The sequence below is a fragment of the Ylistrum balloti genome, unplaced genomic scaffold, assembly GCF_031769215.1.
Source record: "Ylistrum balloti isolate Yb309-2 unplaced genomic scaffold, AGI_CSIRO_Ybal_v1 Utg370448, whole genome shotgun sequence".
NCBI classification, from domain to species: Eukaryota; Metazoa; Mollusca; class Bivalvia; order Pectinida; family Pectinidae; genus Ylistrum; species Ylistrum balloti.
The window spans coordinates 67040-93409 of NW_026782298.1; the positions used below are offsets into that span (position 1 = coordinate 67040).

Consider the following 26370-nt stretch of genomic DNA (forward strand, 5'->3'; position numbering starts at 1 on the left):
ATAATAAAGACAGGTGTTGTGACTATATAGTTTAATGACAATACAGCAAGATACATCACTGTCATACAAACTATAACACTACTGATGTAGTCCCAGGGAACGTCGCCGAGCACACAATTACACTACAGATGTAATCCCAGGGTACGTCGCCGAGCACACAATTACACTACTGGTGTAGTCCCAAGATACGTCACCGAGCACACAATTACACTACAGATGTAGTCCCAGGGTACGTCACCGAGCACACAATTACACTACAGATGTAGTCCCAGGGTACGTCGCCGAGCACACAATACTGAGTACTGCTCTCACATGTATTGTAAAACCATTGATTTTCACTTTTTTGTTTTTTTATCTTGGCACTTTGACCAGTGTTGAAAATACCCAAATCAATAACTCTACTGACTGTTTATTGATTCACAAACACAAGAATTTGGATACGAATACCTTTGAAATCAAAATTATTAAAATTCAATGAAAATCCCTGACTTTACAGTACAAGGATTCAAACACCTTGCACCTTTTAGTCTATATAATACTTACCAGTCATCATACTTGTTTTGATGGTAAACTCTAAAAAGTTTGAGTGTATTAACAGTTACTCTCAAAAGGTATCTTTAACACATTCAACCAACGTCCTGATTGTATCGGGACCATATTAAGACATTGCCAATTTCTTGTCAAAAGCAACATAAAATATCCAGTTTTATGATATTCTTTTATCAAAAGATATAAAATTGTACTTTCCAAGTTTTTGAACTTGTGAAAATGCCTTCATGGACTTTCCATGAATGACTGAATGATGCGTTCTTCCATGTAAGGAATACCCCGTCAGAGTCAAACGACAGTCCCAAACATAAGGCCCTGAGAATGTACATAACTAATAATTTCACATTGGCCCTGATAGTGCACATACCTTACAAATGTATCTGGGCCCTTCCTATGTATAATCCTGACATTATGAATGACGTGGGGCCCTGATGATACTTTGTACTTGTTGACCTGTTAGAAATGGTCCTATGAACACTGAACCTGTTTCCCTATCGCAGCTGTCGGACATAAACAGAGTGAAGTTTGATTAAGTAGTATATCTTGCCAGTTAACACCAGATGTAAAGCCTTAAATAAGAAAAATAGCCCACCACTCTCTACTCTACTGAAATCTTACAACCACACCATTCCATCATAGAAACTGCCACAGCTATCACTGATCATCACGTTGAATCTCACTTGTAATCGTTTCCTTCACTGTTATATGTATCAAGATATTTATACCAAACTATAATAAATCCTGCACAACAAAGTGTATCTTACTGCTAAAATAAACAAAACATCTACCTGGTGAAACCCAGTTTCCAAAATGTTTTTGTCTCAAAATTCTTTTCTTTTTTTCGAAAATGCAAAAATCCAACGAACAAGTAATTCTATGGCAAAATGAAAAGATTTTCTCAAAATAATGAACAACTTGAGGTTACTCAGTGCAGTGTTGTATACTGAAGGACATCAAACTCTACAACACAGAGCTTGGTGAATGGACCTTTTATTATATCCTTCCAAAGCATAAACAAATAAAACCACTACAATCTGTATCTGTTAACAGTATGTTAGGGCACTTGCCAGATACATGTTATTTATCCATATCGGTTAAAAAGCCAATTGACAATATTCAATATGGAGGTCTTTAGTTGCCAGCATCAAAAATGTCATGAAATAAAAAAAAATTCTGCTGTTAATTTAAATACATTAGCACTTAAACTTTTTCAAAATTAATTACAAAAATATTCTCAATGTTTGGAACAAATTTCACATATTAAATAACAAAACTGATATGCTAACCTAGTACTGGTTTACTGAATAAAAAAAAAAGACAAAATAACTATAAATGTCTGCTGTAGTCTAACCTCCAAGTAGTCAATCACTTCTGATAAAATCTTTACAAGTAATTTCTACACAGAAATAATGGGTGGCTATTTATGCTATAATATTCAATATGAAAGGAAAAAAGACAATTTTTAGTTTTAAGGATGAAATTTTGAACTGATTTTAGATATTTTATAATTTCAAAATTGTACAAAGAGAGTATTATCTTTTAAGCAAGGCAGGACTTCAGGCTTACATGTATACTTCAAAGTCTGCATCTATGAATGGATACAAATGAGAAGCCTATCAGATTGAGATCTAGGTAAAACACAGTCCTTAACAAATTAATTCATAAAACAAATAGAAAAAAAAATCCAGAATCAGACACATCATTAAGACTCAGATTACAAAGCTAAACATTCTGAAGATGCAGATACAATGTTAAAACATCCTTGTGACACAGATTAAATATAAAATGTTTAATAATATTAGTTCTGGAAAGCTTTATTTGGCTGCATTGCCTACCCCTTCAACCCTAAATATACGCAATGGACCAGTCTTTAGTCACTCTGGACCAGTCTATGGTGGTCTTTGGGGATTAACACATATAAAATCACAATCATGTATATATAATATAAAGCCAGCTTATTTCCATAAAAACAATTAAAAAATTGCACAAATTCACTTAAATTCATTCAAAAGCACAACATACTTGGAAATAACTACTAGTGACTAGGAAGTAAGTGAGTAAATAGCGGGGGGTAAGCATGCTCCTGGCTAAACATGGAACACACCTTACTCCTGGTCAGAAACAAAGACCCATGCCAGACACACAAAGGAGACATGACCATGTTTCTGGCTTCAGAAACATGATATAAGAATGCCACTTTGATAAAGCGCCGTGTGACAAGACCTGCCACATTTAGCAACCATCAGAATGGGCCTCGTCTCTGGCCACAGAGATGGCATTAGTCTCCTTAACAAGGGAGATACTACACACCTCTAGGGTCATTAAACCTGTCTCGCGGTCACATGACACTTTTTCTCACACCTGTCAATATATCCAATTAAATCCACTGTGACATGTGTCACACTCTTTGTGTTAGCTGTAAGATCGATACTGACCCTTTAATGCGGTGAGGACATCTCAGTCACCATGTTCAATCTCTCACGATGGTTCTCTAGGAAATTTTGCACAACATCACTTATTGTAAAAACTTGTACACTAATAAGTCAGTTTACAAAAATCAGTTGGACAAAACAGAATTCTACTGTATTTCCAGGAAATTCATAATACTCTGCTAAAACGATTTCCCTGCTTTTCGATGTTGATGAAATATTGTTGCAAAAAAATACATTTGCATACATCAATTAAAATATCAGCACTCTGTACTGTTAAAACCTTTTTTAAATACAATTTTCTACGTAAAAATTAATTCCATAATCACAATACAAATGTCACTGTTGACAAGTTCATGTGACCCCTGACACTCCCTCACTTGTCATGTGACTTGTTCACTCTCACACTCAAATCATGTGACCAGGTCAAATGACCATGATTGTATATAACAAACTTTATGTATACATTAATAGCACAATGATAGCACATTATTTTATTTTACAAATCTTAAGTTAAAAGGCATAAAAATATAATAGCACACATGATTGTTGATCTAACCTTTGACCTTAAGTTACTGACCTGTAAACTTCAAAATGGCAGAACACCATTAGCATTGCTATAGCAACCAGCTACAAAATAATTGCATCTTTATACAAATGATATTTGCCAGGATGGCCTAGGGTGTCAGCCATTGTACTTGACTATTTTTCTGATGGCGAGCTACCTCCACATGTGATGAAGGAGCGAGACGACCAGACATGATCGTTCTGGCATTTTCATTAGAGATAATTATTGTTCAGGTCTTGTACGTTGAACACTGATAACTTAATGTTAAAAGCTGGTCACCCTGACCAGATTTCATACAGAATTTTGATGCCAAAGTTATCCTATTTTAGGACCTTTTAAGGGATCTTCCATTTAATTTAGGGCTTTCTTTGAATTGTACAACCCTTGAACCCTCAGTAAGAAGTTATCAGTGTTCATTTGATTAAGCATTGCAAAGTGTAGCTGAATGAACAAATTATCCCCCTTTCTGTTAGGTGGGTCACAGCTTTGCAGTTTACTGGGTTAACAAGTTACCTCCCCTCACTGTTTACAGAGTTACAGAATAGCTGGGGTAACAAGTTACCTCCCCTTGCTGTTTACAGAGTTACAGAATAGCTGGGGTAACAAGTTACCTCCCCTTGCTGTTTACAGAGTTACAGAATAGCTGGGGTAACAAGTTACCTCCCCTTGCTGTTTACAGAGTTACAGAATAGCTGGGGTAACAAATTAACTCCACTTGCTTTTTATTCGGTCTCAACTGCAGGAGGCCAGCCCCACAGACCATTTTAGTCCTGAGATTATTGACTGTTGACCTTGACCTTCGTCTTTCCTGAGGTTTGACCTTTATCACTTATCAACCAATTAATATCAACCAGCCCTGAGTTTATAGCCTTTATGTCCTGACTCACTGTCAGTGTCTAATCAACATTAAAGCCATTGACGATTACTACTTCTGTACAGCTGTAACCTGCAGCCCCAACAAGCCACCAATCAACTTCACACCCACGATATCGTGATATATCCACTCCTCCAACCAAAATCAACGAAAAATGTTGAGCATGTGACAACCAGTGTCCAATCAGTTCTGGGAGGAGATTTGCCCTTTCGACCCTGCCTCGATATCAACCCGGCATATTGGACACTTCTTGTTGGAGGTTAGCCACTGGTCCACACATTCAATGTGAAACAGGTGCATACATGGCAGGCGTCTAGAAAAGGATAACGAAGAAATTACATGATAGCATGTAATATTTGTTTATAACAATTATACCAGAACAGTTCAATGTTAATATAGGTTGTCATATTACAACTTAATTAACTGAAATTAATTGTTCATTAATGACTGTGTAATCAGTCAAGTGGAACAAGGAACCATCAATGTTTCTATTACATAATACTAATGATACAAAAGTCGATTGTAGGTATCATCTATGGTACATGAAATCCCATCTGGATATTTATAGTAACACAACTGTTGATATGTAATATAAGATTTCTCCTTAAAGTATAGAACTTAACTTACATCGTCAGCCTCCACTCTATATAAATGTATTACCTCACACCTTCAGCCTCCACTCTATATAAATGTATTACCTCACACCTTCAGCCTCCACTCTATATAAATGTATTACCTCACATCCTCAGCCTCCACTCTATATAAATGTATTACCTCACATCCTCAGCCTCCACTGTATATAAATGTATTACCTCACACCTTCAGCCTCCACTCTATATAAATGTATTACTTCACATCGTCAGCCTCCACTCTATATAAATGTATTACCCGACATCCTCAGCCTTCACTCTATATAAATGTATTACCTCACACCTTCTGCCTCCACTCTATATAAATGTATTACCCGACATCGTCAGCCTTCACTCTATATAAATGTATTACCTCACACCTTCTGCCTCCACTCTATATAAATGTATTACCTCACATCGTCAGCCTCCACTCTATATAAATGTATTACCCGACATCCTCAGCCTTCACTCTATATAAATGTATTACCTCACACCTTCTGCCTCCACTCTATATAAATGTATTACCTCACATCCTCAGCCTCCACTCTATATAAATGTATTACCTCACATCCTCAGCCTCCACTCTATATAAATGTATTACCTCACACCTTCAGCCTCCATTCTATATAAATGTATTACCTCACATCCTCAGCCTCCACTCTATATAAATGTATTACCTCACATCCTCAGCATCCACTCTATATAAATGTATTACCTCACACCTTCAGCCTCCACTCTATATAAATGTATTACCTCACACCTTCAGCCTCCATTCTATATAAATGTATTACCTCACATCCTCAGCCTCCACTCTATATAAATGTATTACCTCACATCCTCAGCCTCCACTCTATATAAATGTATTACCTCACATCCTCAGCCTCCACTCTATATAAATGTATTACCTCACACCTTCAGCCTCCACTCTGTATAAATGTATTACCCGACATCGTCAGCCTCCACTCTATATAAATGTATTACCTCACATCGTCAGCCTCCACTCTATATAAATGTATTACATCACACCTTCTGCCTCCACTCTATATAAATGTATTACCTCACACCTTCTGCCTCCACTCTATATAAATGTATTACCTTACACCTTCTGCCTCCACTCTATATAAATGTATTACCTCACACCTTCAGCCTCCACTCTATATAAATGTATTACCTCACATCCTCAGCCTCCACTCTATATAAATGTATTACCTCACACCTTCTGCCTCCACTCTATATAAATGTATTACCTCACACCTTCTGCCTCCACTCTATATAAATGTATTACCTTACACCTTCTGCCTCCACTCTATATAAATGTATTACCTCACACCTTCAGCCTCCACTCTATATAAATGTATTACCTCACATCGTCAGCCTCCACTCTATATAAATGTATTACCTCACACCTTCTGCCTCCACTCTATATAAATGTATTACCTTACACCTTCTGCCTCCACTCTATATAAATGTATTACCTCACACCTTCAGCCTCCACTCTATATAAATGTATTACCTCACATCCTCAGCCTCCACTCTATATAAATGTATTACCTCACACCTTCTGCCTCCACTCTATATAAATGTATTACCTCACATCCTCAGCCTCCACTCTATATAAATGTATTACCTCACATCGTCAGCCTCCACTCTATATAAATGTATTACCTCACATCCTCAGCCTCCACTCTATATAAATGTATTACCTCACACCTTCACCTTCTATATAAATGTATTACCTCACACCTTCAGCCTCCACTCTATATAAATGTATTACCTCACACCTTCTGCCTCCACTCTATATAAATGTATTACCCGACATCGTCAGCCTCCACTCTATATAAATGTATTACCTCACATCCTCAGCCTCCATTCTATATAAATGTATTACCTCACATCCTCAGCCTCCACTCTGTATAAATGTATTACCTCACATCCTCAGCCTCCATTCGATATAAATGTATTACCTCACATCTTCAGCCTCCACTCTATATAAATGTATTACCTCACACCTTCTGCCTCCACTCTATATTAATGTATTACCCGACATCGTCAGCCTCCACTCTATATAAATGTATTACCCGACATCCTCAGCCTCCACTCTATATAAATGTATTACCCGACATCGTCAGCCTCCACTCTATATAAATGTATTACCTTACACCTTCAGCCTTCATTCTATATAAATGTATTACCTCACATCCTCAGCCTCCACTCTATATAAATGTATTACCTCACACCTTCTGCCTCCACTCTATATAAATGTATTACCTCACACCTTCAGCCTCCATTCTATATAAATGTATTACTTCACATCGTCAGCCTCCACTCTGTATAAATGTATTACCTCACATCGTCAGCCTCCACTCTATATAAATGTATTACCTCACACCTTCAGCCTCCACTCTATATAAATGTATTACCTTACACCTTCAGCCTCCACTCTATATAAATGTATTACCCGACATCCTCAGCCTTCACTCTATATAAATGTATTACCTCACACCTTCTGCCTCCACTCTATATAAATGTATTACCTCACACCTTCTGCCTCCACTCTATATAAATGTATTACCTCACACCTTCTGCCTCCACTCTATATAAATGTATTACCTCACACCTTCTGCCTCCACTCTATATAAATGTATTACCTCACACCTTCAGCCTCCATTCTATATAAATGTATTACTTCACATCGTCAGCCTCCACTCTGTATAAATGTATTACCTCACATCGTCAGCCTCCACTCTATATAAATGTATTACCTCACACCTTCAGCCTCCACTCTATATAAATGTATTACCTTACACCTTCAGCCTCCACTCTATATAAATGTATTACCCGACATCCTCAGCCTTCACTCTATATAAATGTATTACCTCACATCCTCAGCCTCCACTCTATATAAATGTATTACCTCACACCTTCAGCCTCCACTCTATATAAATGTATTACCTCACACCTTCTGCCTCCACTCTATATAAATGTATTACCTCACACCTTCTGCCTCCACTCTATATAAATGTATTACCTCACACCTTCTGCCTCCACTCTATATAAATGTATTACCCGACATCGTCAGCCTCCACTCTATATAAATGTATTACCTCACATCCTCAGCCTCCATTCTATATAAATGTATTACCTCACACCTTCAGCCTCCACTCTATATAAATGTATTACCTCACACCTTCTGCCTCCACTCTATATAAATGTATTACCTCACACCTTCTGCCTCCATTCTATATAAATGTATTACCTCACATCCTCAGCCTCCACTCTGTATAAATGTATTACCTCACACCTTCAGCCTCCACTCTATATAAATGTATTACCTCACACCTTCTGCCTCCACTCTATATTAATGTATTACCCGACATCGTCAGCTTCCACTCTATATAAATGTATTACCTCACATCCTCAGCCTCCACTCTATATAAATGTATTACCTCACACCTTCTGCCTCCACTCTATATTAATGTATTACCCGACATCGTCAGCCTCCACTCTATATAAATGTATTACCTCACACCTTCTGCCTCCACTCTATATTAATGTATTACCCGACATCGTCAGCCTCCACTCTATATAAATGTATTACCTCACATCCTCAGCCTCCATTCTATATAAATGTATTACCTCACACCTTCTGCCTCCACTCTATATAAATGTATTACCTCACACCTTCTGCCTCCACTCTATATAAATGTATTACCTCACATCGTCAGCCTCCACTCTATATAAATGTATTACCTCACACCTTCAGCCTCCACTCTATATAAATGTATTACTTCACATCGTCAGCCTCCACTCTATATAAATGTATTACCCGACATCCTCAGCCTACACTCTATATAAATGTATTACTTCACATCGTCAGCCTCCACTCTATATAAATGTATTACTTCACATCGTCAGCCTTTACTCTAAATAAATGTATTACCTCACATCCTCAGCCTACACTCTATATAAATGTATTACTTCACATCGTCAGCCTTTACTCTAAATAAATGTATTACCTCACATCCTCAGCCTCCTCAAATTCACTTAGACAGATGGTACACTTCTCAGGTTGTTCATCGTCTCCATCTGCATCTCGCTTGATCTGAAAGAAACATATCACAACAATGTAGTCTGAAGTTATACATCACCAGATCAAACACAATTATAAATCTGTATTTTGTTACAGCTAACAAGCAAACATACCCTGTGGTATTTGTGAGACAGAGTTCTGTGTGTAAACATACCCTGTGGTATTTGTGAGACAGAGTTCTGTGTGTAAACATACCCTGTGGTATTTGTGAGACAGAGTTCTGTGTGTAAACATACCCTGTGGTATTTGTGAGACAGAGTTCTGTGTGTAAACATACCCTGTGGTATTTGTGAGACAGAGTTCTGTGTGTAAACATACCCTGTGGTATTTGTGAGACAGAGTTCTGTGTGTAAACTTACCCTGTGGTATTTGTGAGACAGAGTTCTGTGTGTAAACATACCCTGTGGTATTTGTGAGACAGAGTTCTGTATGTAAACTTACCCTGTGGTATTTGTGGGGCAGCGTGTTCTGCTCTATCACCTCCTTTGTGGCTCCACGGTTTATATTTCCTAGTCTTTCTTCCAGACTTAAAAATTCCTGTTAATATTAATCATCATTATTGCTGTCAAATATTTTCCAACAAGTCAAGCTGCCGTTAAATATTTTTTTCCAGAACTATTTTTTATCTCTGCTCTCCAAATATTGATGTAAACAATTTCTATCGATGTGAATTCTGACATATCTTATCACAGCTTTTCGTTTAATTTTAATTTGGTTCTGAAGTTTGACCTAAATGTAAACTTTGACCTTACTGTGACCTTATTGCTCTGCAATCTTACCTCATACATTGGCCTATGATGCAGCATCATCCTGCCAAGTCTCATTTGCATGTTCCTATGGAAACCAGGGATTGGCCCAGGGAATGAGAATTGATGTATACTGGGTCCTTGAGACTGAAAGTAAATGCCATTCTATTAATCACTGGGTCAAGGTGTCACAGCTAATAACAGGAAAAGAAGAGAGAAGAAAACTTTAGTGTTCCTGTAAGATATATCCAAATATAGTACTGACTTTCTAGAATCATACACATCTTCATATGCATACTGAATTATGAAATTTACTTTTAACACAACCGTAACTGTAAAAACACTTCGAAATTCTAAACAGGAAAGGTATATACCTTTCTTTTTGATAATATTTAAGCATTCTACATCACTGAACCTACCATGAGTTCGGGATGGAGTGTTGGTATCGAGAAGTGCTGTAACCGAGGGGCAGCTGGGTTGCCATGGTGATAGTGATGGTGATGATGAAGGTGATGATGCTGGGGGAAATGGGCTGGTCCATTCATAGTGGAGAGGTGAAGATGGTTCTGGCCCCCAATACCAGGTGGGAATGGACACGCTCCACTCATTGGCTGCGGCAACGATCCTGGGGGCATCTGGGTCTGGGAGCTGTTGATAGTCAAATGAAACAAGGTCAGATCAGGTTATCAAAAGAAACAAGGACCGACTTCTACAAACACATTACAATAGTCACATCTTATTTCATTGATAATTATGTCATTTAATACTTATTGAGGTATGATATTTCTGGTTGCTTTCTATTCGATCTATTTCTTTTAATAGATGAAACACCTTCAGTGTTTAACAAATGAATTCAATATTGTGAAATCATACCATTTGTAAATATCGCAATGACTACCGTATTTATACCACAATGAACATTGGAGGTCCACACATCATCACACTGACTACAGATACTGACCATCTACCGTATTTATACCACAATGTACACTAGAGGTCCACACATCATCACACTGACTACAGATACTGACCATCTACTGTATTTATACCACAATGAACACTGGAGGTCCATACATCATCACACTGACTACAGATACTACTATCTACCATATTTATACCACAATGTACACTGGAGGTCCACACATCATCACACTGACTACAGATACTACCATCTACTGTATTTATACCACAATGAACACTGGAGGTCCACACATCATCACACTGACTACAGATACTACCATCTACCGTATTTATACAACAATGTACACTGGAGGTCCATACATCATCACACTGACTACAGATACTACCATCTACCGTATTTATACAACAATGTACACTGGAGGTCCATACATCATCACACTGACTACAGATACTGACCATCTACTGTATTTATACCACAATGAACACTGAAGGTCCACACATCATCACACTGACTACACTGACTACAGATACTACCATCTACCGTATTTATACCACAATGTACACTGGAGGTCCATACATCATCACACTGACTACAGATACTACCATCTACCGTATTTATACCACAATGTACACTGGAGAACCACACATCATCACACTGACTACAGATACTACCATCTACCGTATTTATACCACAATGAACACTGGAGGTCCATACATCATCACACTGACTACAGATACTACCATCTACCGTATTTATACAACAATGTACACTGGAGGTCCATACATCATCACACTGACTACAGATACTGACCATCTACTGTATTTATACCACAATGAACACTGAAGGTCCACACATCATCACACTGACTACAGATACTACCATCTACCGTATTTATACCACAATGAACACTGGAGGTCCATACATCATCACACTGACTACAGATACTACCATATACCGTATTTATACCACAATGTACACTGGAGAACCATACATCATCACACTGACTACAGATACTACCATCTACCGTATTTATACCACAATGTACACTGGAGGTCCATACATCATCACACTGACTACAGATACTACCATATACCGTATTTATACCACAATGTACACTGGAGAACCATACATCATCACACTGACTACAGATACTACCATCTACCGTATTTATACCACAATGTACACTGGAGGTCCATACATCATCACACTGACTACAGATACTACCATCTACCGTATTTATACCACAATGTACACTGGAGAACCACACATCATCACACTGACTACAGATAATACCCATTAAACCTCAAATTCCTCAAAAAGTTATTTGTTGAATACAACCACATCTCTAAAATGAAATTTTTCCTATTCCTTTGTATTCATATAATTTTTCTCCCTTTTTTTGTGTGTATCAAAATCTGTGTCACACATGACTGCTTCCAACCTTTCTAATCACTATGGTGATAATCAACCTCTGCTAACTCTAACAAATCTTATTCCTTATTTTGTGTCCCACAGAGTTTTTCTATATATGAGTGTTTATCACCAGAAATTGGCTTATAATTTGATTTAGACGTCAGGCATTCTTCTTGAACTTACTTTACAAAAAAGATCACAACGAGCTGCTATCAAATCAAACCTCCTGTCATTTGACATGTGACCTACCATGGAGTCCGAATATCAGGACCAGCTGATGATGTTGCTCCATGCTCCTGTGACGAGCTCAGGGGTCGCAATCCTGGCCATGCCATCAGAGGATTGGGGGAGTTCTGCATGCAGGCTGGGTTACCAGGGTGAGCTGTTCCCTGGATACATGCAGGGTTGCTGTGGTTGCTTGCCTGGAACAGTGGGGGTCCCTCAATGTGGTGGGCCGTCAGGTCATTGAAGGTCTGAGGGGTGAATGGCTGTTGTGGTAGCAACATGGGAAGGACGGCTGGGGACATCGTGAAGGGAGCAATGTGATGGTGGTGGTGATGGATGTGGGCACGAGGGGGATGGGGAGTGTGAGGGGGGTGTGGCTGGGGGTGAGGTGTGGGGTGAGGTGTTGGATGGTGTACATGGGGATGATTGTTCCCTCCACTATGGGAACAATTACCTGAAAACAATCAAATCATTATCACAAACTAATAATACATACAGCTAACATTTCTCATTAGATGGAATTGTAAAATCCCAAAACACTTTCATAAAAGTGACAAATTGCTTTTACTTAAATGATAAATATTAGTTTTGTATTTTTACCAAATATTTCATCATACAAATTACTGTTTGTCCTTTAACAGAGTGTCAAAATGATTTACAAAATTAATATACCTAAAACCAAAACATGACGGATGTCTCTCAATAAGCTGAAACTGATGTCCTTCACCATTTATCTGACCTTTGATACTAATATGTCAGTTATTTTACTAACATTTTGTTTGTTAAATTAAAATTTTGATAATTAATATATAGAGACAATATAGGATTACCAACAGTAAAACTAGCAACGAATTCAAGTTACCATGGGAACAGTTAAGGTGGTGACTGTTGTACCCCTGACAACCAATACTGACAGTAAAACCAACAATATCATCAAGTTACCATGGCAACAGTAAAGGTGGTGACTGTTGTACCACCCCCCCCCCACCCCCCAACCATTGCTGACAGTAAAACCAACAATATCATCAAGTTACCATGGCAACAGTAAATGTGGTGACTGTTGTACCCCCCCCCACCCCCAACCATTGCTGACAGTAAAACCAACAATACCATCAAGTTACCATGGGAACAGTAAAGGTGGTGACTGTTGTACCCCCGACAACCAATACTGACAGTAAAACCAACAATATCCTCAAGTTACCATGGGAACAGTAAAGGTGGTGACTGTTGTACCCCCCCCCCCCAACCATTGCTGACAGTAAAACCAACAATATCATCAAGTTACCATGCGAATAGTAATGAGGGTGCCTGTTATATCCCTGACGACCTATGTTAGCATGGCTGCAGTGGCTGTGGTCATGGAAACCACAGGAAGACCGATCTGGACAGCTAACCATATGGTGATGTCGCCTCTGTAAACAGAATCATTTGATTTTTTAACAGTAATAATGAAAGATCTCTAGATACTTTTCTGCGTGACGACTACCATAGTTACATCAGGTATAGTTCTTTAATTTCAAGGATTAAACACTAAACTGTTATTTAAGAAAGAGGAAGTGTGTGGGGATTCTGTGTATAATTGTATTTTCAAATCTAATTTGATCATTGAAGGCCCCAAACAAGTTGGATATTTTATGTATTTTAAAATCAGCATTATTTAGAAATACATCCATAAAGTAAAGGAATTTTTATAAAAAAATTATCAGTAAACTTTTTTAAATATTACACTGAGATAAACTGATTCCTGTTATCTGTTACTGGTATATCAACAGTGGTCATCATATCACAGGTAAGGGTGCTGCTTATTTGTGGATAAAATTATGACAATCGCTAAAACCCGACCATGTGGCTTCTACTTGGGTGCAGTTTTTAGACCGGAAAATACAGCATTTAAAAAACACCCAACCTGAGAAACTGGATGAAGTACCTGTTGACAGGAGTGGTTGGTACAGGGACCATCATTTGAGTGACAGTTGTGGGCGATGCGAATACCATTGCCGAAGTTGTGGATGTGAGCCGGTGGAGGCTGACCCCTGAAGTGTGGAATGTGCTGGAACATGTCTGGACCCACATCACTTGTGGGACGCACCTCGCCACTGACTGGGTGAGCAGACGACACTCGACTGTTGTCATGGAGACAGGGTGGGAAGACAGAGTTTGGCTGATTGTCACTTGACGTCTGCGTTTGACTGCTTCCTCTCTCTGTTTAAACCAAGACACAGTCAGATTCGAAGTCAAATAGGAAATGTTTACATCATTTTAAGAGAAAGTCTTCTAAAAGAATAATTCTATTTCCTGACATTGTTTTTCTTCATTAAAATGACAAGTAAAATATGTCAAAGCAAAGGTTACAAGATATATCTTAAGCTCAAAATGATTTTCGCATTATTAAGTCCCGTTAAATATAAGAACACAGCATTAAGACTCTCCATCCGATTACATTATACTGAAAACAGGCAAATAAGTCTGTATGGATCATTGATGAAACTCAGAAACCAAACAACATCCTCAGGAGACAGGAACTATATATAGTCCTAACAATGTCGTCTGTCAGGAGACAGGAACTATATACAGTCCTAACAATGTCCTCAGGAGACAGGAACTATATAGTCCTAACAAAAATTGTCTGTCAGGAGACAGGAACTATATACAGTCCTAACAATGTCCTCAGGAGACAGGAACTATATAGTCCTAACAATGTCGTCTGTCAGGAGACAGGAACTATATACAGTCCTAACAATGTCCTCAGGAGACAGGAACTATATAGTCCTAACAAAAATTGTCTGTCAGGAGACAGGAACTATATACAGTCCTAACAATGTCCTCAGGAGACAGGAACTATATAGTCCTAACAATGTCGTCTGTCAGGAGACAGGAACTATATACAGTCCTAACAATGTCCTCTGTCCGGAGACAGGAACTATATACAGTCCTAACAATGTCCTCTGTCCGGAGACAGGAACTATATACAGTCCTAACAATGTCCTCTGTCCGGAGACAGGAACTATATACAGTCCTAACAATGTCCTCTGTCCGGAGACAGGAACTATATACAGTCCTAACAATGTCCTCAGGAGACAGGACTATATATAGTCCTAACAATGTCCTCCGGAGACAGGACTATATACAGTCCTAACAATGTCCTCTGTCAGGAGACAGGACTATATACAGTCCTAACAATGTCCTCAGGAGACAGGACTATATATATATTCCTAACAATGTCCTCCGGAGACAGGACTATATACAGTCCTAACAATGTCCTCTGTCAGGAGACAGGAACTATACAGTCCTAACAATGTCCTCAGGAGACAGTAACTATATACAGTCCTATCAATGTTGCCTGTCAGGAGACAGGACTATATAGTCCTAACAATGTTGTCTGTCAGGAGACAGGGCTATATAGTCCTTACAATGTCTTCTCTTGGGAGAGTTTACCTCTTACCATCTTAAAGCAGGTTATTATGTAGAGTTTTCTGAATCCCCTAAGACGATCAAAATATGTCATAAATGAAATAAATAAAGTTGTGCTCCTTACCATCGTCTGACTCTGTGAGATCTACCACCACTGTTGCAGCTCGACCAGAGTCTCCCCGTCCTCTTCCCCTCCTACAATTATGATACAAATACACTATTATCACAGGCAATATAAAGCACATTAATTACATGATGAAGATATATAAGTATTAACTTTCAAGTTTAAAGCAAGCGACACCAGACCGACTGAACTTCCAGATTAATATCAAGATTATCTTGTACATGAGAGACATCAATCCTCATTAACCTGCCTACAGCCTTCTACACTCAGGTGCAGCGGAAATCCACATCTTCAGTTCAAGACACAACTTTTCTTCAAATTATTAAGAACCTTGGGTTGGTTATGACAGAATAATCTGACTTCTACTGGATTAAATGTATTTAACCTTTACTGACCTTGTCTCAACTCTCACTACCTCCACATCACTATCCTCCGAACCTGACGACAGCTCCACATCTTCAACAACAAGACCTGTGGGTGTGGTACTATCTGCCCTGGAGGTGGGGCCATCCTGTACAGTCAGGTCTATGCTGTCATCTAATTTCTCCGTAACCCCTGAATTCTGACCTTTCACCTCTGAATGGTCCATCTCCATATGAGCCATAAACTCACGTCGTGAGGCTGCTGTTGGTGTGACCTCCCTTGGCACAGGTGTTGTGTCCCTTGACATATCCTGTTCATCATTATGATCCACACCTGTCCCTGAAATATGACATTCCACTTCTTCATTTGTATCACTAGAGATTGCCGTCTTGGATGCGGGTCGAGACTTTGATCTTTGTTCACCTGACCTTGACATTCTGATGGGTTCATGCCAAGATGGCCGATCAGAGCGACTTATCTGCTGCCTTCCTGATTGGGTGAGATCTGTAGGCTGTATGTCACCAAGGTAACCACATTCAGGGTGAGTACAGGCCTGATTGTGCATGGATACTGAATCACCCTGACGGCAACACCAGCCCTCCATCTGGGCTCTTTGGGTAGGAAGACTAGGGAATGTTTCACAAGGCTGGGTGGCCCCAGAGGTTGGAGGGACGGGAAGAGTTTGGTGGGGTCGGTGATTACAGCCACGATTCTGGCCACGGCGGGAGGGATTAGGGGGGAAAAAGGCACTCATCATACCAGAGGTATCCCCAGGATTGCGCCGACCTCGGTAGGACAGTCTCCCCCACACAGGTTCAGGCCCTGGTGCTGGCAAATTAAACAAAGAGTAGGGGTTCAAGGAGTCCATGATATCTGATCGGTCCCCCAATGACTGACTGTGGTCATTATTGCCACGACGATCAGTCTGTTTGTGAGAGTTTTTCACAGACTTTGATTTGTCCTTTTTAACACACTGATTTTCCTCAGAGCCTGCATTGGAGGCTGAGGCTTGTGTGAATGCCGTTTGACCTTGATGACCTTGTGATGGTCCTTGATCTTGATCCCAGTCCCACTTGTCATGATCATGGGACAAGTGAGAGAGATGGTCCATGTAAGAACGAAAGTTGTCTGTGAGTGGTGTAGGGTCAGAGGTCAAGTCTGCTAGGAACAAAGGTTGAGAGTTAGCCATGGGATCAGATAATTGTTCAGCTCTCTCCCCTAGGAACAGAGGTGATTCCCCTTCAACCAGAATGTCTGGGTCAGAGGTCACTGGCTCACACACACCTGTAACAGTGAAATAATCATAAAGAACAAAAAGATTGTTGTCATACTCATACCAAGTATCAAGCCCCAATACTAGAGGACTAACATGCCATAAAAGGAACTTCAATGTGCCTACTCTTAACCTGAGCTTGACAAGACGGTTTAAATTATAAAGTATGAGCACATTGTATGATATAAGTCATTGTGTGTAGTGCGACATATTCTGAAATAAATTATAAAGTATGAACACATTGTATGATATCAGTAATTGTGTGTTGTGCGACATATTCTGAAATAAATTATACAGTATGAACACATTGTATGATATCAGTAATTTGTGTAGTGTGACAGACTCTGAAATTCCTTTTGTCTTTCATATCCTGCTGTTGCGTTACGACTCTTCGTTTGAATTCTAAGTTAATAATGTCAAAGTATTCACAAGTAAAAGCATTTTAATATTTGACCTTGACCTTCAATCATATGACCTTGACTTTTGGTCAAGTGACTCCTCATTGATCATCATTGCTTCATGATATTAAATAAAAATGTTGAACTGTTAGAAAATATGACATTGACTGTGAACCTAATGACCTGGAACTTTGGTCAAATTTGCTTCATGATGTTTTGTGACCTTGAATTTCAAGAATGACCCATCATTTGATTACAGTAAATTTCGCTTCTTGATGTCATAGGTAGCATTTACCAGTAACATTAATGTACAAGGGGCCCACGCGTCTTAATGGTCGTCTGACTTCAAAGACTTAAAAATGAAAGAAGACAAATAGGCCTAAATAGTTCAACTTCGCTACATCTTACAATGAAGACATTGTTGGTTCATAAAATGTTTTCTGCAAACTTGAAATCCTATTCTTTATACATCTACTACAAAAAATGCCATTACTTCAAACTTATTGCTTTTTGAAAAAGAAATTTTAGGACCTCAAACCACTTGACCAACGAGACCTTGATTATAGGTCAAGGTCAATTATTTGAATAAATCGGTAGCCCTTCATCCCAGCATGCTACATGTCAAATATCAGCACCTTTGACCTTTTGGTTATTGTGAAGTTGTTTAAATATTTCAACACATTTGACCCCTGTGACCTTGAAAGTATGTCAAGATAAACAGTATGAACAAACTTGATAGTCCTTCGTCCCACCATGCTACAGGCCAAACATCAGCACCCTGAGATGTTTTGATTATTAAGAAGAAGTCATTTGAATGTAAAATTTACACATGGCTCCGTCGGATAACGATGGACGAAACAAGCAGACTATAGGTCATCCTGACTCTACCTAATGACATATATAACATACTTTCTGTGAAGAAGTTATAGAAAATGAGTAATCAGCCAAACAAAACTGTTATAATAAGTTTTACTGTCATATTCAGTCCTTAACAGTATATCTACACTAAGCTGATGTAACTGCTGAATCAATCTTTCTAGAACAATTATTTACCAGGTACAGGGGTCGGGGCTGATGAACTGGTATCCATGGAGACAACCTCAACTTCATTTGGACCCCATGTGTCTGCTGTTCCAGTCAGCGCTGAAAAAGCAATATTTGATCAATTTCAACCTCCCATCAAAAAGACATTTTTTCAAATCATTTCAGTGAGATAAAGATTTATATCAATTTGTCAGGTGTAACACTACCACTAGAAGCTTACCTATTGTGTGTTCTGTCAGGTGTTACAATACCACTAGAAGCTTACCTATTGTGTGTTCTGTCAGGTGTTACAATACCACTAGAAGCTTACCTATTGTATGTTGTCAGGAGTCACACTACCACTAGAAGCTTACTTATTGTGTGTTCTGTCAGGTGTCACACTACCACTAGAAGCTTACCTATTGTGTGTTCTGTCAGGTGTTACGCTAGAAGCTTACCTATTGTGTGTTCTGTCAAGTGTCACACTACCTCTAGAAGCTTACCTATTGTATGTTGTCAGGAGTCACACTACCACTAAAAGCTTACTTTCTGTGTGTTCTGTCAGGTGTTACAAGTGTCACACTACTAGAAGCTTACCTATTGTATGTTGTCAGGAGTCACACTACCACTAAAAGCTTACTTTCTGTGTGTTCTGTCAGGTGTCACACTACCACTAGAAGCTTACCTATTGTATGTTGTCAGGAGTCACACTACCACTAAAAGCTTACTTTCTGTGTGTTCTGTCAGGTGTCACACTACCACTAGAAGCTTACCTATTGTATGTTGTCAGGAGTCACACTACCACTAGAAGCTTACTTATTGTGTGTTCTGTCAGGTGTCACACTACCACTAGAAGCTTACCTACTGTGTGTTCTGTCAGGTGTCACACTACCACTAAAAGCTTACCTACTGTGTGTTCTGTCAGGTGTTACACTACCACTAGAAGCTTACCTACTGTGTGTTCTGTCAGGAGTCACACTACCTCTAGAAGCTTACCTATTGTGTGTTCTGTCAGGTGTCACACTACCACTAGAAGCTTACCTATTGTATGTTCTGCTAGAGCCTCAGCCTGGGCTTCGACAGACTCTGTGGTAACAGGTGCGCCACTGACACAGGCAGAAGTAGAGCTGTCTCCTTTGCTATCCTCACCTATTGAAACTGTTCCTTCCTATTGGAATGAGAAATAACAATATTTCAATCCAACAGTTCTATTTTTTTGGAATTATCAATTTCACTGATTTCTCTGAACAGAAAGTCAGTCATTTGCTTTATGAATGAAGTTATATCTCCAGATGATTGTACCTACCTCAGCCTTTGTAATGAATTGAGAGGCTGGCCAGGCTAAGGGAGGCGACTCTGTTTGGGGAGACTCCATGTCTGATGTGATTCCCTCCCACCTGTCAATCAAATAAGATTTAATGCCTTATTTCAATGATTTTAACTTTCTTTGACATAATGCTGGCACTGAATGGAATGTCATTAATATTAATTTCAGATGATTGTGTCAGGAAAAGCATAAATGCAAAATTTTGATATCTGAATCCCAAAAAAATCATTGACCTTGTTTAAAGGTACTACAGTTACTTCTGCATTGATATACACTCAATAAAGTGTAAATTCACTCAAAAAACTTTACACACATTTAGCCTTTCAGCATATGAAAAATTATATGAAAGTGAATAGAGCGAAAAACATGAAGCAATGGTAGAGAGTGGGATACAATAATGTGAGACTATTTCAATACACCTGAATCTTTATTATTCATGCAGTACAAAGACCTACACTTTATTTAGCATATATATATACATGTATCTGCTGAGGTTCATCAGGCCATTGTTTGCCAAAATTAGGTTAATTTACCATATCTATACCCTTTTAACTTGTTCTAAACTAGAGGAGAAAATATGGAACATTTCCTGACTTTAAAGTAAGCTATATTGAATTCATCAATATTTGCATGCACAGACTGCAGTAATTCTCCTGTGTTAATTTTATATAATGCTTTTGTGAAAAGTCCTTTCATAGGCACCAAATAAAAGCCTCTGGTTGCATGAGTCATATCCTTGGCATGGGTTTTAACTAATTATTATAATTCAATTTGCCATTTCAAAATCCAAAATAATAATAATATGATAAATTAATAAGTTAAAAAATGTACACAAAAACATATTAAACATTTATCTTGTAGGAGATAACCAAGATGGATCTGAAGAGCTTATAGGTTCATGCATGCGATTTTAAATTAGTCATACAGATAATTTCCTTGTAGACAACGACCACATTGTGTGGCAATGACAGGTGTGGTGCTCCACCCGATCTACCTTGTTGTATTATACACAGGCCGTTAAATACACAAGTAGAAAGTTCAAAGGGTACACCACCTAAATTCCCCAACAAAACTTCTTATAAGTCGACCTGACGTTTCATCGCCATCTTTAAGTCGCATTAGGTCTAATCAAAACGATCGACTCAATCAAAGAGCCATCTTATGATATAACAATACTTAGTACAAATCCCACAAGTCACAATATTAGCCCGTCAAGTCGGTTGACAACAAAATAATATATTTCAAACAAACTAGGTGTTTCGTACGTTTCTCATTCAAACAAGCTTACTATTGGTTAAAAAATATAGTGAGAAAGTCTGAAGTAGAGACGTGCTCGCCACTCCTTCATTAGCGGAAAGCTCCGTGGCGATGGCTAGGTAAGGCTCGCCAGGTTGTTTTTGTTCTCCAAATGTTTACAAAGGCAGGTGACCGAAGCCGATGAGTACGGACCGATTCAGACTCATAAACACAATCTACACGTATTAAACAAAACACAACCGAATAGTTTTGAACGTTACTACAGGAAAATACCTTTTGTTATCGTATATCAGATGTTTTTGTTGTCATTTTGAAGAATATCAATCCTCCATTTTGCTTGTGTTTGGGGTTCAGTGCACTTAATTTACGGCAGACAGCTGATTGGCTAAAACTAATGTAGAAACTAAACGTAAAACCAATACATACCAAATCCGGATATTTTCTACCCTATTCCGAAAATTTCGTGTTTCGTTGAAGTTATATATTTTCGTATGTATCTTGTTATCAATTTTGTGTTTTGGATGCCATAAAATACAATTATACAGGAAGTAAAACAGACGTTCCACCAAAATTATATTTTAGCTCATTACTCCGTTGGCATTGTCAGCTAATTTGAAAAAGAAATTGAATCAAACGTTTCATGGATTTGTTTTGTACGGGAGTGTATTCTGGCCACGCTGTATCACTCGAAATTTTGAGTTAGTAATCCGAAATTTTGAGTTAGTGTGTCGAAATTTCGAGTTATTGAAATTTTGAAATATTAACCCGAAATTTCGAGATAACAACTCGTAATTTCGACTTACTAACTCGAATTTCGAGTTACTATCTTGACATTTCGAGTTAAAATAAAACACAACATGGCCGGAATACGCTCCCGTAGTTTTGCAATGTTATAAGTTGCATTTGTAATAGGATTGTTTCTCCAGAAGTATTGATTTATTTTGTGAGGGGTTGTCTCCCTTATGTGGTAGATCTCCATGGAAGACAGTTATAATACAGATACAGTGTAATATATAACGTATACACAATCTCTTGTGTATCGCGTTTTATTTATTTTCTCACCATTGTCCAATTAATACAAACTATAATAAAGAAAACTTTCAAATTCCGGAACAGAGTTACATCCCCTTAGACCCGACATTTGATAAACAATCTATAGTTTGTTGTCGATAGGGCAGACATTTGATTAAACTTGCCTCCTAACACAGGGCGACTCTCATTCTCCATACACAGCATTCTCATTGTTCATATATAGACCATAATTATCGACTCTTTGTTGAAATAATAATAAGTTGTACCCTCGTCCGTCCGTCTGTCCGTCCACACTATTTGTTATTACTATTTCTTGCGAAGTACCGAATGGATATCTCTCAAATTTCATAAGTATGTTCCATTTGGTCTCTCCTTGTGCCCTTTTGATTTTGGAACTGATGAGAAGAAGCATAATGGATCCCAGGCGGCCATTTTTGATTTGGCAGGTAAATATTATCATTGGGTGCTGAGATCCCTCAAACAAAGATTAAATTACCAATTTATTTTTTAAAATGGTATCGTGATAAAGGACTTCTTCACGTGGACAAACGTATCCTATGTTTAAAAGCAGATTGAAAAATGAAGAACATATGCCACTGCTATTTGTAGATAACCAGTATATTTCCATTGACTTGAGTAAGGATGGATGAGTTTCCAAGTTTGCACCATTTCAATAAGCTCAGCATGTAAAATTCCTGTCAAGAATGTGCAAGGTGTTGATGATACATTTTTAATACTCGTTATTAAAAATTGTAACACAGGAAAGGAAAAGGAATACCATACTGATCTTGAAATAAATTTCTGCCCACTAATAAACACCTTCATTTTTGTAGAATCATCAAATTTAAAACAGCAAGCTAAAAATAGTTTGCAAATAAGTTCTGTCTTACACAAGGGAGCTTACAAGAAAATGGATATGGTATGTAACACATTCTGCTAAATGTTTCTGTTCATTACTCGAAAGTTTTTAAGTCATTTGAACCGAAGGGTCAGGATGACCTATAGCCATCGTGTTTCGTCGGTCGTTGTCCACTGCCTACCATGCGTAAACTTTCCAATTGAATAACTTCTCATTAACCAAAAGGCCCAGGGCTCTAATAATGGGCCTGTAGCAGAATGGAATAAAGAGCTACCAAGTTTGTCAATATGAATGACATTGATCCACTTTCAAGGTTATAGGTGTCAAATATGTCATGATCTTTAAATAACCTTTTCTCAATAACCAACGGCCCAGGGTGCTGAAATTAGGCCTGTTGCCAAATGGGACAGAGGGAAACCAAGATTGTTTATATTATTGACCTTCACCTACTTTCAAGGTCACAAGCGTCAAATATGTCAAAATCTATTAAACAACTTCTTATTAAACAAAAGGCCTAGAATGCTGATATTGGGCCTGTAGCATGCTTAATAAAATGAATGACCTTGACCAGTTTTCAATGTCACAGGGATTAATGTGTAAAAGTATGTAAATGATTTCTTCTCAATATCCAGAAAGTCAAAAGTTCTGATAACCGGCCCGTAGTATGCTGGAATGTAGAGTTACCAATTATGTTCACGTTATTTATATTTTCACTTTTTAAAGGTCACAAGGTTCAAATTTGTTAAAAACTTTGAACGACATCTTGTTAATAAAAAAAAAAGCCCAGGCTGTTGATATTGGTTTTTCAATGTAAGTGGAAGAAGAACCATCATTTTGTTCAAATAATTGACCTTGACCTATATTCAAGATCTCTTGGGTTAAGTGGGTTGAGATCTTGAATTTTTTTTCAATAAGCAATAGGTTCGGAATAATGGCATTTGTGTAGTAGCATATATAAAGAATATGATTTAAGTTTGCAGAAAATGTTTTTATGACCAACAATATCTACTTTATAAGCTGTAGAGTAGTTGAGTGGTTTATTTTGGGTTTATTTGTCCTATTTCATATATAGGGCTATATATTCAGATGACTGTTAAGGCCCGATGGTCTCCTGTTTATAAAACATTGGCAGGGTTAATATTGCTTTAATTAAACAGCATTTCATACTAGATAATAAAGAGTTGTAAAGAATTTCTTGAATTTCGCCTATTTATTGTAAAACAATTTCATTTTTTAATTCGTTTTGAAAACCACTGATTTCAATTCTAATGAAATTTGGCAGATATTTTTATGGCAAATGATTAACCAAATGAATGAATTACAATGTCTCCGACCTAGGGGACTGGGGCGGTGTCGAATTGAATCAAATTATCGAAAATCTCCTCAACACTCAGCTATAGAAGAATCATATACTTTTCTTAGATGGAAGAGTTTTTGAGATGCTTTAACCCAAATTATGTATTTCGTGATCCTGGGGAGGGGTATTAAGTTGGAAGCTTATATAGAAATATTTTTTTCACTAACTGTGTTAACAAGATGAATTATGTGATATATGTAACACAACACAAACAATGTTTATGGAATTCAGGTGACTGTTAAGACCATTGGGCCCTTTCTTTTGTCAAGACACTATCATGCAGTGTTGAAATTTTTATAGAAGAATTAGAAGATTTGATATATGGGTTAGGTTGCTACTAAATAGCTCTTTTATAGTGTCCAGATCTGGAAAAGTAAGTTTTCAATTTTTGTCATTTTTAGATCATCTGACCATGGATAAGGTTTTGTAGTCAAATGACCGTTAAGGCCCATGGGCCTCTTATTTGTTCGTTTTTATTAAAAATTTGAATTTACAACTATGTACGACTACCTGTGTTCATGTTTGTGTTCATGAGTGTAATTTGATCTTTATATTCACACTCTGAAGCTGTTTTGTATTATTGAAACTTCAACCTAAGTGATATTTTCTTTGTACCATGATTAAAAGATGGACAATTTACACAAAACTGTTTACTTCTTCATTTAAATATGTTTAATGACACTGATATTTTATTATCATGATAACAGATATATCTTAGGCGTTTTTGTCCATTTGGCGATATCTGAGTTTAATACGTAAATTCTTGGAAGACTTGTCTATAATTGTGGGCTTCAACCACTGTTGTATTCAGGAGGTTGACGGTCAGGAATATCTGAGGTGATTCGTCCGGTTATCAATATCTGAGGTGATTCGTCCGGTTATCAGTATCTGAGGTGATTCGTCCGGTCGTCAATATCTGAGGTGATTCGTCCGGTCGTCAGTATCTGAGGTGATTCGTCCGGTCGTCAATATCTGAGGTGATTCGTCCGGTTATCAATATCTGAGGTGATTCGTCCGGTCGTCAATATCTGAGGTGATTCGTCCGGTTATCAATATCTGAGGTGATTCGTCCGGTTATCAATATCTGAGGTGATTCGTCCGGTTATCAATATCTGAGGTGATTCGTCCGGTTATCAATATCTGAGGTGATTCGTCCGGTCGTCAGTATCTGAGGTGATTCGTCCGGTTATCAATATCTGAGGTGATTTGTCCGGTCGTCAGTAGCTGAGGTGATTCGTCCGGCCGTCAGTATCTGAGGTGATTCGTCCGGTCGTCAATATCTTAGGTGATTCGTCCGATCGTCAGTATCTGAGGTGATTCGTCCGGTTATCAATATCTGAGGTGATTTGTCCGGTCGTCAGTATCTGAGGTGATTCGTCCGGTCGTCAATATCTTAGGTGATTCGTCCGATCGTCAGTATCTGAGGTGATTCGTCCGGTTATCAATATCTGAGGTGATTTGTCCGGTCGTCAGTAGCTGAGGTGATTCGTCCGGCCGTCAG

At 38.2% G+C, this 26370-nt stretch overlaps 1 protein-coding gene across 1 annotated transcript; it reads right to left on the reverse strand.

The window, feature by feature from the left end:
- Positions 1-16: 16 nt before the first annotated feature.
- On the reverse strand, positions 17-21969 carry LOC132554890 (E3 ubiquitin-protein ligase arkadia-C-like). Its single transcript, XM_060219223.1, has 14 exons — positions 21895-21969; positions 20344-20434; positions 20079-20205; positions 19068-19157; positions 16376-17627; positions 15981-16051; positions 14373-14647; positions 13731-13857; positions 12470-12899; positions 10305-10533; positions 9919-10032; positions 9581-9676; positions 9066-9151; positions 17-4733 (listed from the first exon to the last, which is right to left on the reverse strand). The coding sequence occupies exons 2-14, from the start codon at positions 20410-20412 to the stop codon at positions 4604-4606; spliced, it is 3096 nt and encodes a 1031-aa protein (XP_060075206.1). The 5' UTR covers positions 20413-20434; positions 21895-21969; the 3' UTR covers positions 17-4603.
- Between the last annotated feature and the right edge of the window lie 4401 nt (positions 21970-26370).